At 38.9% G+C, this 16,905-nt stretch overlaps 1 protein-coding gene across 1 annotated transcript in view; it reads left to right on the top strand.

The window, feature by feature from the left end:
• The window catches only part of ZCCHC14 (zinc finger CCHC-type containing 14), a 55,299-nt gene that overhangs the window by 4,325 nt on the left and 34,069 nt on the right, over window positions 1-16,905 (top strand). Inside the window, exon 2 of the mRNA XM_076348970.1 lies at window positions 9,770-9,893. Coding sequence (XP_076205085.1) covers window positions 9,770-9,893 — 124 coding nt within the window. The remainder of the gene's footprint in view (window positions 1-9,769; window positions 9,894-16,905) is intronic.

Here is a 16,905-nt window from a genome sequence, read left to right on the forward strand (position 1 = left end):
CACCACCCATTCAGACTTCTGTTGTGATCAACTTGTGACAACGAACATCTTTTTTAGCTACAGGTGAAAACTTAATGTTTTTATTCATTCTTGGTTGTTTTGAGGCTGTACTGATGCTGTCTTTACAGAACCCCTTAGGCTTGTCTTGTAGTTAATGACATACCAGGACCTGCTTGGATACTGGCACTCATCTGGATGTAAGAATATGAATCTCTGCATGGGCTAACTTTTTCTCTCAAGAAGTCTACATGCGTTAGTAACACTGAGGACATAACTTCCAGAACTAGAGAAGTTATCACGAATCTGTCACCTTGTATTTCTTGGAGTGGTTTCATCTACTCATTGAGATCGTTCTGTAAAAACAGGGAAATAAGATAATGCTTTGGCCACTTAGAGCTTGCTCCGCTAGCTGACTGACAAGAGCTCTTCAGTGCAGTTAGTGCGATGATCTGGTTGTGGCTTCAGCTGCAGAAGCAGCGTCGTAAATAGTAAGTCTGACTTACAGTTCGCAGCTGAAAGGAAATAAGTCAGTGACACTGTAGTTATGTGGCTGTTTCAGGTTGATGTCTTGTGAATGGGAAAAAGGGCTCTTGCCTAGTCAGCTTCCAAATACTGCACCAATGGCTATTTCAAGTTTATAGCATAAGATGCTATTTTTCACCCATGCTAATTCCATAGGCTCATCTAAAACTTAGAAATAACTAAAGACTATGTACTGGGAGCTGTGTAGAGCTGATGTTCTGAGGGGTCCATTTCAAATGCCTTCACCTTTCTGCACTGTTTGCTACACGTGATTGAAGTTACATATGCTATCTTCAGAAATGTTCAGAGATTTTTTTTTTTCATCTGCGGAATGATGAGTTGGAAAAAACTGTTACTTCTTGGATTGAAACTGAGTCCTTAAGTCTTCACAGAGCAAGCAATCTAGCTATTAAGTGATCTGTCAGCTGCCTTTATGGCTTTTATGCTAGCTTTGCAGGATAGAAGAAATCATGAAAAAACTAATTTTTAGCCTCCTAACCCACTGAAGGTATTTCATAGCTTTAGTAGATTACTACATTAATAGCAGTTGTGAGCTAGGATTAGAGGTGTTTACTCACTGGTATCAGTAGTTGCTATCTCAGGAATGATCTCATTTTCAAAAACACATGAAACTAACCTCTGGAGCTGTAGGGGCAGGTCTTGTAGCTTCCAGCTGGTGACATGTGCCAATCTTTGCATGTCCTTTTAGTATTCTGGGTACTTGAGGCAACACAGATTACACATGCCTCTTGATGTTCCAGTTAAGAAATGTGAGGCTTCCAGTTCTGGCTCATTTCTTACTGATACTCTTCTTTGAAAGTTTTTGCAACTCTGATAAAATGGTTGTCTCAAACCTGCAATATTTTCAGACATGAGCTTAACATATAAAGGAATCCTTGGAAGACAACAGTCTCATGTAGTAACAGTATTAATTACCACCAAATTCACTTTGCCTAATCATACGTTATGTGATGAATTTGAATTTAAGAACCTAAATTAGTTTGCTTGGGAAACGGACTGTACATCCAAACATCAGGGACAGAGCAGCCAAAAAATTTGTGTTGAGCTAATAATGATGTTTTTTCCATGAACTGTTTTCCCACTTTTTGTGCAGGCTGAATGAAGTTTTTGTTTTAAGAGTGCGTTCCACTTCACTTTTTTAATTTACTCTTTTTTTTTCTACTAATTACCTCATAACTGTTAGTTGTCAGTTAAGCAACATTGAAGTAGGCCTCATCTCTTCTGGAATAAAAATGGCTATTGTAAGGTGTTGGACATTTTGAACTGTACCAAACTTGAAACTGTTTTAATTGAATCAGTGTACAAGCTGTATGCAGATCCTGCTTGGAAAAGCAGAGCCAGCAGTAGTTAACCACACCTAACAAGCATTCCAGTGTCTAACTTCAAAGGTACTGAACAGCATCCTTGTTTGGGAGTATTTAACCATTTGGTTTAGCCTTTTTTTTTTTAAATGTTTGAATTGCTAAAACTGAGATCCTGTCATCTTTTAGCTGGATATTAGATCCTGTCATCTTTTAGCTGGATATTAGATACAGCAGTGCCTCTTTCTAGCAGGGTAGGGCTCTGATTCTTCTATGGACTTCTCAGTGCTGCAGTACCTGTGATACTCTTAAGTGTGCTCTGGTAAAGGGACACGTATAGTCATCTTCTATATTCAAATACTGCAGTGTCCATTTTACTACTTGTTTTTGAGTGCTTTTTCTCCTAAAAAAAAAAAGGCAAATATAGGCATGTTATTCCCAAGAATATAGATAAGAGTTTCTGTGAAGACACAGAATCTTATTATAGAAATGCTAGATCTAATTCATCTGTAGAAATGAGAACCACTGTCATGCTTAAACTAGAATTTGACTTTACTCTTTGGCAAAAGAATTGAAGCAAGTTGAATTGAAGTTGTTCCCTATTTAGATTTGAAATGGGTATTAAATCTAGCAAAGAGATGTTGATATGGTCCAGATTAGTGTTTCTTTGCATGGGTTTTGTAATGAGCAAACATCTAAATTCCTTACTCTTGCCTCATGCTAAAATAAATTTTTCCTTTGGTCCCGTTGGTGTGATTATCCAATAACAAGTATTGGAAGTGATAAACTTTTTAAGAGGTGTTCTGGCCAGTATAGGGTTTCAGGGCTTTTGTAAATAGCTGAAATGATCCAGAAGTAATAAGATCAATTGCTTAAGAGTAAGATCTTAATTTTAATTAAAGTCTTGCCAAGTCATGATGATAAATAGTGAAAGTGAACATTTTTCATGCATATTATGAACTCTTCTCCAGTGTCTTCTTTTTTCCACCATAAGTAGTTTTATTACACTCAAGCCATTACTTAAGTGGATATTGAGGAGGGGGTAGGAGGGAGAAATACAATTCAGTGAATTTGTGACTTGTCACATAACTTCTGCCAACCTTGTTAATATGCGAAGTGTTGCAGAAGAGACTGGAGTGGCAATGAACCGTTCTACCAGGGAAAGGCTTATGGTATCGTTGCTTGGATTATACTTTGGCAGATTTTAGAATTGCTTCTTTGACTATCCTTTTACCTCCCAAATGTATGTACTGGCCCCGTGGCGGCAATTTCCCACCCGTATGCTGGCAGCGTAAGTATGGTAGCTCTAAAGTCAACATAATATTAATGTTTTAAATTGTATATAGCAGACAGGACCATGCTACACTTTGAATTCTCTTGGGAGGTTCAAGGTAATCTTCCCTTCTGGTGGCTATGCTTTTAGCTTTTGGTAGCATTCTGGTGAAGAAATGGGGACATACTTGTACATCAGTGCTGGGATATAGACCAGTAGTATCTCTTTCAAGGTCTGGTTATAAGCACTTACCTGTTTTGATATTCAGGTGTTTTTAATGATTGGCTTGTAAAATTCAGATCTGATTTTTTTTGTTTTGAAGGAAAAATAAAATATCTATCTTGTCATCTGTCTTTTTTTTTGAAATATGCCTGCTGCACCAGAAGTCTAGAATTAAAGTGCCTTGAATTAGCACAGTGTGAGTGAACTGGTTGCCGTTGCAGCCTGTCCAGTAAGCTATAGTAAGTCATGGAAGATCAGGTAGATGAAACAGGCTGTTTTGTAGCTTATTTGTATTAAAACTTGTTTTTTCTGTTGCCTTTTATAGAGAGTTTTTCCCTTTAGAGTTCAAACTTTAACTCAGTGTACCTTTTCAGCGGGCAATCCCACATATTCTGCCTCTTTAGCAAGCTCATATGGTTAACTGTTGGAGACTGTAGTGGCGGCAGAAAACATTGCATTAGCTAATATTAAAGAATTCTGAAACTTCTTTGCAGAGTGCACCTTCACTTGTTTGGCTTACGGGGCGAGTGCACATCTTTGCACAAAATAGAGCTGCCAGGTGTTTTCAAATGCTTCTTTTGCCTGTCTCGAATGACAAACATACAGTGCAATATCATTAAAGTCCAGTTACTCTATGGTAGATTTATGTTCCTAGTATTAACAAAGTACTCCCAATTCTTTAAGCAAAGGATTTTTAGTGGAAATTACTTAGTCTATAAAATACAACCCAGACTGTTTTGGTCCATCTGCTCTACTAAATTTATAATGGACCCTTGTAGCAGGTGTGATTGTCCCATAGCATTTAAGTACTGCATGCCTCATTTCATTCTAGTAATAGTCTCACAGGACAAAAGCATCTGATCTATTATCCCATTTCACTGTGAATTGCCTCTTCACCCTTTGTGTTTAAAGATTGATACCTTTTTACCAACTTCCTATGAGAATAGGTGTGGGACCTTTTGTAGCTGTTGAGAAGCATGGACACACCTGACTTGATTGCACCTGGTGTTTACCTCTTCTTTTTTTTTGGTAGACCCTGGCTGTTGGAACTGCATGAATTTCTAGCACAAACCAAACACTTTCAGTTGCATTCATGTCCCAGTCCAACAAAGCAGCTAAACACGTGTAAATCTACGTGTGGAGCAGTGTTGAGGACTTCACTAGGTATGTGAAAAGTTGGATGTGTTTGAGTTTCTTAAACATCCTCGTGGAAGAGCCCAAATCTTCAAAAGAAGTTGTTTTTAATTTTGTTCTTCTAGTGGGAGAACAGTCAGGTATTCGCATATGTAAGTAAATGCAGAACTGGTGCCTGAGGCTATGGTTTCACAAGCAGCTGGGCAGACTAATGGCTTGTTGCTACTAAGAGGAAGATGTTTGCTCAGTCTTGCTCTTCCTGGTTTTGTAGTCTCAGTAGATTGAGTTTCAGGTCCTTGCATCGGTTGCTCTTGTTTCTGGCTCGGACTTAGCCTACTGAACTTACGCATCGGTAGACTGACATCCGAGTGTTAGCAGTGCATTTTTTCCCAATTATTTGGGAACCTGAGTTATGTCCCTGCATTGGGAAATAGCAGCTTATCTGCCTAAGCATGCAAGGGCTGTATCCTTGCCATCAAGCTTCTGCTGGAGCATTTTTGCAAACAGCATTGCACTGTGTTAAAGACCTTGGTGTTAACGTCAAAATAAGCTGCTGTTAATACTCAGTAATATGAAACTGGCAGGAGTGAATGGAGTTGACTGGGTTTTTTTTCTGCCCAGACTTCAGTACTCCAATTCCTGAGTGCACTCTTCCATGTTATCTGCATCAGCCTCAAACATGGAGGTCAGTTTATGATTATGAAAAACCTTTTTTCATGGAGACTTCCAAAGCAAGTATTGGCAGAAGCATTTATCTGTGGGACTTTCCCAGTATATCATTGGCCACTTCTGGAAAACTGAACATCATGTCAAAAAGTTTTCCTGTGTGACCAATGGGAGAATGTGTTTGTGTGGCTTTTAGCTGCTGCCCTAGTATCTCACTTGATTGACCCATTGCTTTTATATTTTGTTCACTTTTCCCAGTATAGAAATCAGTATTTTATTCCCTCAGATCCTATATCATTGTTTCCTTAAATTATAAGTCATGTTACACTTTAGGTAGTAAGCTATGCTGATTTGTTAGTATTGGCTACACTTCAAACTAAGTCAGCAAATACTTCACTATTAAACCATGTGTTTTCTGTGTTCTGTTTAGTTATTTTTGAAAGGAACATATAATTGCTGTTTTGGTAAAATTCTTACCGCATTAAGTTTGACTTCTATCAGTCCTGTTATTTTTATGAAAGATTTTGCTATATTAAATGTTAGGCATTGTCCCTGGGGAGCAAAGCTAACAGTTACTGAATCTGGCTTCTCAGATCTACCATTTTCCATATTGACTTCCACTGTCTTGGATAGTGGCTGAGCCACTTTAGGTAGCAGCGGCTGAAAGAGAAACATCACCTGTTGAAGTAACTGCTGCCGGTGATTTTGTTGTGTGTCTGTTGGGTTTTTTTCTGTGTGCTTTTTGATGGATCAAGGGTTTTGGAGAGCTTTCTAGAACTTTTTTTACTGTCCCAAGAAGATCTATGCCTATTAGTACATCTCTGATGCTGAAAAGAAAATCACTGCACGCTGCTGGAAAAAAATGTTACTGTTTGCTGGCAGGTGAAAAGGGAAAAACGTGATAATGGCTAAAATTCTAGCAATGACTTCTGATACCTTGACATGTTTGTCCTCGATCCCTGAGTCAAAGCAATTGTTTCTCTTCCTGGTTAACTCCTGGGGGTGGAGGGCTTCAGGGTGGCATTCCGTGATCCTTCTGTCTAGCCCTCGTTGGGAAGGATGTGCTTTTCAGTGGCTGATACCAGTTTTGATACTCTCTTTATTACTATGGAGAATGAGGCACAGAAGAATTCGGGCTGAGCCTCAGCTAGTCATTAAGTAATGATGAATTTTCTTTGTTATTTTTAGTTATGGCTACTACTTCAACTTGAAATTCGAGAGATAAGCTAGGTTTTAATCTGGAAAATCAGAAGTTCATCTGTGAGCCAGATGCTTTGCTATGGAGGGACTAGACGCAACATTAAAGTTGAATGAAAATAGTTTAAGAATCTCTTCTGCACCCGTTTGAGTGGTGCATCTTCTACAGTCATGGAATAAGCCTACAGGCCACTCTGATGTTAAAACAATTCATGAATAATCTAATGAAACTATGGATAGATGCAACAGAGGGCTTTCCTTCTCCCTGGCCCTCTACAAAATGCTGTGCTAAGGAAAAGATTAGGTAGAGTGAAGAATATTTCTATTGCTTTAACTCTAAGGTTGCTGTTGTATTTGATTAGTCTTCGTGGACTGTTTCTGCTGATGTTCTCAAATAATTTAAGTTGAAAAATCCAAAGTCTTCTGTTCAAGTGTCTGATGCTGTGCCCTCTGAGACCTTGAATGATTCGTGAATTTTTCTGCATTTATAAAATGTCACTCCTGTGGTTTGTTAGGATATATAGCCTGAACATTTCTGGTTTCCATGATGCCAACTTATCCACCGTCACTGTGGACTGTTACTGCTTTAGAAAACAAGCCTTTAACAGTTCTTGAACAGCAGATGCTTATTCTTTAATGGCATCTTGGCTTTCCTCAGAGATGTTACAGATCCTAAAAGGTCCAAAGCAATTTGCTTACCAGTTCTCAGACTCTCTATCTCACTGGAATGCCTTGTTCTTCATTCAGAATCTAGTGACTACTTATTAGTAGTTGTTTGTGCTGAGCCCGAACTAGGGATTGCAGTAATGTTCAGATATGGTGAACATTCCAGAGTGTACCTGATACTGAGTTTCTACAGTTGAATTTGGACAAGTCCTTCCTGGGCATCTACTGTTAAGCTTTTGCCAGTGTTTCTCCCAACCCTCCCAGGACACTGTCTTCTGCAGTTCATAGCTGATGGGTTATTGTTTCTCCGTTTTGCTTGGCCTCAAATTAAAAAAAAAAGCAAGCTGTTACTATTTTGGAAGGAAAACTTTGATTTGCAAAACACTCTTCATGATTTTACTTCTCCTAAACAAATCCAAACCTTTGCAGTATTGGTATGTTTAAGTCAGTGGAAAAAACTATTTAAAATTTGGAATGAAAGCTTTAAGCAGTCAGATTCACTGGTTATAACACCATTCAGCTCACTAACAAAGCACTCCATTTGGAATTAATCAGAGCTTTGTGATTTTTCTAGGCCAATTTGAAACTGCTTTGCTTTGATGTACGACTGAATCAGATAGTATATGAGCTCAGTCAGTCAAGACATATGGGCTAAATTAATCTTTACCAAGTATATAAAAATTAAATCTTTATGGAAAGAATTGGAGATTATGTATAAACAAAATGCAAATTGTAAACTGCACGCAATGCTTATTGTAAGGATAGTGGAGAGAAGGGAATACAAGATAGGAGGCAATCTATTGTAACAAACTGCTTGTTTAGAGATTTTTCTGAAACCATGTGGCTATGTTCTTACTCAGTTTCAAGTACTGTAAGTGTTTATATTTGCTGATGGTTCTGAATATTTGGAACCTGGTTATTTAGGATAACATAGTCCTGCCTGAATCTAATTTTCCAGCTTGCTCTGTTACTTGGTTGCTCTTCCGAACTCTCCCAGTGCCAGGAGGATGATGGTGTCATTGCTCAGTCCGCTGGAACTTCCTCTCAGCAGCAATCCACTGGAGGGAGAGTTTAATGAGCTCCAGGAAAGAGACGGTGTGAGCTAAGTTTTGGTAAAGACTGACTTTGGCAAGGAGATTTAAACTATTCCCCACCCTCCCCCCAAGCTTAAAGTTTAATGGCTGGTCTTTCTGATGTGAGAGCTTGATACTAAGTTTTTGTTACTGGTGGAAAGCTGTGCTGAAGAAGCATACAAGTAAACTTCATTGTTGATCAAAAAGTAGACTAACAGTGCTGAAAAGGAAAGCAGGTACTTGTAATCCTGCTTTCTTCTGACACTCATCTGTCTTTCTTGATTGATTTCTTTGCACATATAAGCTTTTTTATGGATGTCAAGTATACCAAGTCTTTCACTTGTGCTACTGCCTTAAACTGCATCTAAATCTGTAAACAGCAGTCTTAAAATGGAGCTTACAATAGGTAATTGTATAGTGGTAGGGATGTGCTGGTTTTGACTTGCACTGTGTATTCCAATTGATGTCAATATGTAAGGCTAATGGTAGGGTGAGCAAAGTATTGTTTTGAGCCTAAATTGTCCTAACTCCTGGCACTGTCTCAAGGAATCAGGATCTGAGTGAGCCTTTTTCCTTACAGGGACCTGTAGTCACTGGTATTAGTCACCATGAATAAAGGATAGCTTCTTTTGTATGTAGAGTTGTACATTTTCTCCTGTGATTTGTGAAAGGCTAAAATCCCCGTTAAATTCTAATTACAGTTCTCCATACTAGGATTTCACTTGCTTCAAAATGTGGCAATTGAAATTCAAGTAATGCATTAGTTAGTATGAGTGTTTTTGTTAGTCTTAACTAGTTCTTTAAAGCACACTTTCCTGTTTAAGATACTCAAACCCTTGTGTTCAGTACTGCTAATGTAACTGTTCATCCACTTCTGCTTCTCATTACCTAGAAAACAAGAGAGTAATTGCCTTGCTTCTGAGGCAGGCATTGAATGTTATACTACAAGTAATAGATGTTTATGTGTTGCTGCATAATTGTGAATGCTCTTGTGGACAGCAGCTGAAGTGGGCAGTGTTCAATTCTGCTTTTTCTAATGACTTATGTTTGTTTCTGTAGTTTTAAATAATGGTGAAAATATGTTTTCTTATGCTAAATGCAGTTTAGAAGGTACGTATTAGGCCATGAAGCCTGTTTTGATGATGCAGCCTTCTGCTTGGGCATTTTTAGTGTGTAATTTTTCATTGAAATATGATCATGATACAGGCTTTTAAATGGCAAAGACAAGAAAATTAGTTTTTTGCTAAATTAGAATTCATTCCTTGTAATCTGTGTGGAAATACTTTGAAATGCCTTGAGTCTGCATCTGTGTAGATAGGTGACATAAAACTGGTATTTTCCAAGAGCCCTTTTCCCCTAGTCGTCTTGTTGAAAAGTTAAGAACTGCAGTGTGGAGAGGTTAAGGGTCTTGCAATATCTCTACAATTGACTGCTGTGTGACTATTGTTTAAAAAAGAATTATACTTTAAGTAGCTTTACAGATTAGCCAAGATAATCTAGATTTGTGAATAGCTGCTGACTAAAACAACTTCCCTGAACTGTTACTTGTGGAATATCAATAGTAACCCCTTGGTTTTAAAAGAAGCAAACGTCTCCTAACTGCCTTCAAAGTGGTTCTGCTGACTCCGGAGGAAGGTGGGATGTTTGCGCATTCCCTCAGTTTATTTTATTGGATTTTTGTTTTTTCTTCCCAGGTCACTCCAAGGTCTGAGACCCCCATCAACAGTGTCAGTAACAGTTTGGAAAATGTACTACATACATCAACACATTCCATCGAGGAGTCATTACCCAAGAGGCCTTCGGGGAAACACTCCAAAGGTGTGTCCTTTTCCGCATGCATACTTCCAATGGGGGAACGAACTCGTATTTCTTGATGGTGATTAGCATCATTTTAATTGTGATTGGAGACTGGAATTTTGCTTCTTTACTTCTGGGTTGGGTTGAGCAAAGGAAGTCATAGAAGGGTTTTTGTAGGAAGTGTTAGCATATCGGTGAAAAATGGTCAGTGAGAGACAAGTATGCTTATTCTTCTGTTGGGAAATAAGCAAGAAAGCTCCTTATGAGTTGAAATACCAGCTTAGTTCTCATGAAATACTATATTCTCAAAGAGTGAATATCCCTGACACTCCATCTCTCATCCTTATAGTAGCAGGTTATTTCTTGGATGGCGCATATGGTGATGAGCGTTGCTTTACTGGGGAGAAGAGAAGGCATTTAAAACAGCAGTTAGGCACGTCCACCTCTCTCTTGGTTCCCAAAAATGTGTAAGTGAGAAACTGAGGGAAGAGGAGTGGAAGATAGGGTGAGCTTGCACCTTTCTCAGCACACACATGCACCCTGAATGTTGTTACCAAATAAGTCTTATTTTTGTAATGCTATATTGCATGCTGACCTGGCTAAAAACTGGGCTTAGCAAATTTGAGTTAATAAGTACGCATTCCATTTCCACACTCCAGGCTATGATTACAAATACTAAAATGTCTAGGTTAAAATGTGACTAACAGTATTTTTGTTTAATGCATACAAAAAGCATTGTAAAGTGAGGAAGATCTTTTGAACTGTGAGCTGCTATTTGTGTGGAACAGCTTTTGTGAACTCTTCGTGGTATTAATAAAAATAGCTCTGTGTGGCAGAACTAATGCAGGGGAAACATACCATCACATCAGCAGCACTAGAATGTTGCCTTCAAAATATTGTCATGGGCGGTATAATTTTTTTGTTTGGAATTGGTCTTCAGAGTTCTGTTTCCTTCTCTGCAACTGGCTTGCTGTATAACCTTGTAAATGTAGTTTAATACTACGTAAATGGTGATCAAGAATTTCAAAGCACATCTTCACTCTGAGGAACTGATACAGATTGGAAAGGGTTAAATGTCCCAAGGAAATGTTCCTAGCTTGCCTCCACTAGACCTCCTTTTCTGTGACATATTCAACTATAATCCCAGTAGCTGTAAGTAGCAATAATTTTTTACAGCAGAATAGTGCTGTAAGTAGCTATTTCTCCAGCTGTAAAAGCTATCAGGGTAGAAGAAAATGCAACACTAAGCAGAAGCATGGCTAGGTTTGTGGCTTTCATCTGATTAAAAATAGGACAGGGTTCAACACTGTTTTCATTTGTACTCAAGTGATTGCTATTCCAGTACCATATATGCCAAGATTAGTCATGGTACACTGTGGAAAATTAATTAGGTTTTCCTCTGATCTGTTTTCTCTTATTGAATACCTGCTTAGTTTTCAGAGAATGTAGCTTTTTAATTTATAGATTGCCTTAGTGATAGTTGGTAAAAGGAGTTGTGGAACAAATACAGTTTTCTTACTAACTGCTATTCTGCTTTCTGGTTCACCAGCAGCAAAGATTGTGTTGAGTTCTCCTTGATATATGATGATCTGTCTGGTAGGGAGTTCTGCCTCTTAACGTTGGAGTACAACTGAAGATTATTTGCCAGCCTGGAGCTGGCACTTACAGACTTTTAATTCTCGTAGCAAACAGACACATCTCTTAAGTTAGCGGGTTCTGCTAAATTTTTAACCTAGAGCACATGAAAGTCAGTCATGAGAATATGGGATGGACAGGTTGCTCGACCAGTTGTGTAATTCTTGTGTTGATATTTTCTAGTGAGTCTTGTTTCAGACAGCTTGAGAGGACAGGATTTCTTCTCACTTGTGGTCAGAAATAGTGAGCTGCCTAAGTTCGTCATTCCTCTCTTGGCAAAGTACTGGAGCTGGAAGTGTCTCAGTTAAAAAGGCTGTAGCTGAAACAGGAGAAAAATGAGAGAACTCACGGAAGGTGCAGTATCCGTTGTGCTTAGTTGGATTAGAGACAGTTTGTATTAATCCAGTGAATGGTTTTAATCCCGATTTGTAGAAGTGTCAGTAATATAACATACTCTGTATATAGTTGAACAGTGAATGGGTTTGTAGTCGGCTTGGACCTGAAAGCTATCAGTGACTGTATTTTTCCCTAATCCACACTTTGAAAGTAGCTTTTAGCATAAAATATTTCAAGTTTCTGCACGGGAGAGAGATGAGAAGAGTGGAGTATATTGCTGAATACTCTTTAACAAACTGTGGTGGAAGTCTGTATGCGCTTGTGTTTGCATTAAGTGGTTAGCTGGAAACATTCACGCATGCTTCCTGTAGAGACTTGTCAAATACATAACTTCTGAATAATTTCACCATCCTATCTGCACAGAATATTGCTGCCTTGGGAAACGAATTTATAAAATGAGTGCCAGTCTGAGAAGTCCATAAACCTTTCCTTTTATCTCAGAGGCCCAGCTAACTGTAGGAACACTGTCAGGCATTGGGGTACTGGATCCATGCTGTAATGCCCAAGTTGTTGGGAGTGCTGACCAGCTGGGGGCAAATCAGTATTTTGATATGCCTATCAATATTTAGCAAAATTCACCAATTTTTCTGTGCTGGTCCTTCAGTCTTAGCTAAAGCCCCTTCTGCATGTATCGGTGCTAAAGCAGGGTAAACCAGGTGGACACTTCTGCAAAGAGTTGTGACGCTAGGAAGATCCTGTACCTGCTGACATAAGCGTGTCAGGTATCTGTGCTTTATCTGGGCTTTTCTTTTGTAAAATAAAGTTCAAAGATTTGGCCTATGCAAGTTTAGAAAAAATACGGATGGGTATTGACATAGAAGGATGTGGACCTCTTCTGAAGTCTAATAGCTGTAACATGCAGTATAAATAGTGCTTTTTACTCATATTTTTTGATGGATGATTTAGGATTGTTCAAACCTGTTTTCACAGATGTGAAACTGGAGGTTTCTTCTACTTTAACTGGAGGTAACTTCAGGAAGCAGAGCCTTTCCCTGTTCTTGGGGACTGGCTATTGTTGTGCTTGTAAGCTGCAGACAGGCTCATTTACAGGTTTTAAGGTATTGACAGATCTCGCTGGTCAAGGAGAGCAGAGGCAAATACAGAGAGGTTCTTGTGACACATGTAATTGAAATTCCAGGATGGATGTGTTGCTAGATCTTTTTTTCCATTGTTTCTAGAATGTAGTCAGGTTTTAACTATGGCTTTAATACTGATTCGAACAAAACAAATCAAATTCAAATGAAGGTTGGGCATTTTTTTGCATACTGGGTGAGTTGAGTGCCACACTTTCTTGTGTTGCCCTGGGCTTTTTTCCGCAATACTACAAGAATTGAACCAGTGCAAATATAGCTGCAGAAGGTGTCAGTGTCAGAAATGTTGGTTCTGGTTTCAAAGATGAGATTCCATGCTTGCAAATGCATGCCTGATAGGCACATACTTTAGCAACAGTGCAGCCATGTAGTGACGGTCCCTTCTATAGGCAGGTTTGTGTTTCCCAGCACAATGCCAACAAAGTCAGCAAACTTACTTGGAGGGATTCTGATAAAGGCACGGTCGTCTTAAATTTAGGATTTTACCCTACGTTTTCCTGGGGAACCACCTCAGAACTCTTTCCTAGTAGCAAGTGACCCAGGTGGTTAAAGAAGGTCACTGGTTAAAAATAGTATATTCGCTAGCAACTTTTGTTTTGCAGGCAATCCTGCGCTGGTAGCTAAGGGAAATTCAGTTGTTATGCCAAAGTCCAGAAGGAGCTATCTGACCTACGGGAAGTCCTATTCACAGAGCTAATTTGTAACAAGCCCATGGATGTAGAGTTGTTCTGACCTTGTGTGGCAATTCCCAAAAGAGAGTAGTTACGGTTATCAAAGCTGAATGAAAAATTCAGCTTATTTTTTATTTTTTAAAAAAGCGATGGGAATTTCCTGTACACCAGAGATGTTATTAATTACTGTTTCTGTAAGGTTCCAAGCAGAACGATTTGGCCATTAGGTGGATAGCACTGTAGGCAAGTACTACTCTGTACATGTGACATATTTTAGCAATGTGTTAAACATGGTCAGTGACCACAGCGTATTTTCCGAAAGCACAGTGGAATAAAGTACATTAGACCAGATGTTGAAGTGCAGAACAAAAGAATCTTTATTATAAAGGCAATGTAAATTGCAAAACATTACAGTACGAAGACTGTGCAGTCTTCGTACTGTAATTTCTCATAATACTGAGTAAAATTTTGATTTGTCACAGCCTCTGTTTTAAATTTTCTGCAGTGGAAGTTCTGTGTTGGCATTTGTAAGATGCTCATTACTGCTATGAGGCTTTGCAGGTGGCACTTACCACTGTTTTTCTCCATAAAGCAGCCTGGAAGATGGTTTCCTCGACTGAACAAGTCTCATTTTCTGCGAAGTGGCAAAGATTCCCCTATTCTTGGTGTTTCCTGTATATTTATCTTGCCTTTCCACTGTTGCCACACAAAACCTCAAAATTGTCGTCAAGCCAGTCTGATTTCAAATGAAGCAACTGTTGAAATATGATCCTTATATAGTGAAGCTGAATCACAATTCTTGCAACACATGCATCTAATGATAGGCACAAACTGCTTTCTGTGGACAGAGAGGAGTAAAGCTTTTAGATGTAAAATGGGTGCAGTAGGCTTTATTCTACAATCTGCACTCCATTTAGTACTCCTGCTGAGCACAGTAAAACTTCTTGCTTAATTGAAGGTATGCTATTAGTCCATATACAGGGTCCTGCAAAGCCTTGACAGTGTCCCAGGCTAGAATAAATACATAGAATAGCACATGACTTACTGGACAAAAGGAGCTGCAGTCTGTGGACATGAGGAAAAACAAACTTCAGAGAACATGCGTCTCAGAAATGTATTGATTTAATTTTGGATTAATATTAGGATGTAAAATATATCCTTGTTTGCAGTAATCCTGTCGACCTCAGGTAGGATATGAGTTGCAGGTAGGTTAAGCTGATTGTTACGTGCAGGAAGCTTTGGTATCTAAATTGTTTCGTTATAATAGTCAGCAGAAATGTGTGGTATAAGCTATCCAGAACTTCTAACCACTATTTTTGTTACCCAATTTATTTTCCTTGGCAAAATGTATTTGTATGGTCTTGCACCTTTTTTTTGTCTCCCACTTCCTTGACTCATCCTTTTTCCACAAGAAACTAGACTGGAGGAGCTCTCTTAGTTAACGGCAGTCAACAGTCTTTTCCTCCTGAAATGTTAGACACCAGTTGTTCAGCCTATTGAAGGCAGGGAGAAAATACAGGGGGAGGAAAAGAGCTCTGAAATCCTTTTGGTTCAGGGTCCAGACTTTATAGTGCCTTGTTCTGCATCAGTTGTGTAGCTGGATTACTCTATTTTTAAGTAAATACATCATCTCCAACAATATTGGGTCAACTACTGTTAGGGTAGGGCTTAAAGAAATATTTGGGCTATGCTAATCCTTCAGGAAAAATCTTCCCTCTACCAACTGTATATAATTTTTCAGCTGTTTGTATATGTCTTCATTTTATCTCTGAAGTAGAACTCTGCTTCTAAACTTCAACAATGTAGGTTGTTAGATCACACACAAGGCATTGCATTCTGACTTACTGTCTCTAATATACTAGTTGTTTTATAAGTATCAAGTATTTAGAGTTAATTCTAGCAATCAAATCCGAGGATTAGTGTACTTAAAAAAAAAAAAAAACACCCCAACAAAAACAAACCAAACTTTTGATGTTGCATATTTTCCCCTGTGCTAGAAAATTGTATATTAAGAAATTTCTTGAAGCCTGTGTGTTGGATAAACCATGCAGCTTGGTCTTCTGTAGTTGGAGTTCCATAAGGTTGGAGGCTTAATTTTGCAACAAAGACAATATTTATGAGGTTTTTAATTTAGTTTTTAAAAAAAATTCAAAACCATTGCATTTCATATCAAGTTTACTGATTTTTGCAGTTGTACTCTGTGCTTCTGTAGGCAGGCATAGAAGCCCATTTTATGTCCCCAAAGCCAGAGGCCAGGTTAAGTAGCAAATTTATGTTAACTGTTCATAAGTTAACTTTTGTACTCTCTAGAGGTTGGAGTCACTATTTCTTCATCATCCTTGTTACCTCCCTTTCCATGTAACAAGACTTGTCAGGAGAGATCTGGGATTGCTATGACAAGATACAAAGGGAGAGGAGGGGAGAGCAGCATGGGGACCCTTCTAACTGAATGAAAAGTAGGCTTCTGAGCTACCTACTCATGCAATAATTGTCATAACCTTTTTGTGCAAATACTTAAAGGTGCTTCTTACTGAAGTTTGTAATTCATGGCCTAGATTCCTTCACGAGGGCAGCCCTTTGTGGTTCACAGGCACTTTACGTGAAGACTAAAAGGTCTACACCTTGGCCAAGAGCTGCAGTGAGTTGGCTTCAGTGGAAAGTCATGCTGTATATATATTTACCCATGGCTCTTGTTTGAGTTCATGTGACAGAATACTCTAATGTACATTTCCTATAAGCAGTTTTAATTGTGTTTATACCATATTCACCTAAAATAGGCATATGCTTGATATAAGCAGTAAGGGCATTGTCTTGAATCTGCTGAGTGGTTCTTTTTCTTTAGTCTTGTTTGGGCTTCTTGCTTGTCTTTCCTCAGTAAAGGTGATGGAATCACGCTGCTTGGGCAGCTCTGTCAGTCCCTACCTTATTAACTGTTGAGCCTGTTGATCAAATTAATTCAAATTTGACAGAGGTATTTGGAGTTTTTACTTACAGTAGTGTCTGGATAGAAGAGACCCATTCATGCCTCTATCAAGAGGAGGGGTAAGAACAGTTCAGCCCTTACCCTGTTTCGTCTGCCCAGCCACTCATTGTGTTTGTTTTTTCTGGACTAGAGGCAACATGTGCTGATTGTTGCCCAGTTGGCAGCTCAAGAGCCCTGTGCACATCACTGTAAGGACGCAAGACTGAACTGGCATCCTGCAGAAGTAAATGGGTGTGCAAGAGAGGCAGGTGTCTTGC

Source organism: Aptenodytes patagonicus, chromosome 11 (genome assembly GCF_965638725.1).
Source record: "Aptenodytes patagonicus chromosome 11, bAptPat1.pri.cur, whole genome shotgun sequence".
NCBI classification, from domain to species: Eukaryota; Metazoa; Chordata; class Aves; order Sphenisciformes; family Spheniscidae; genus Aptenodytes; species Aptenodytes patagonicus.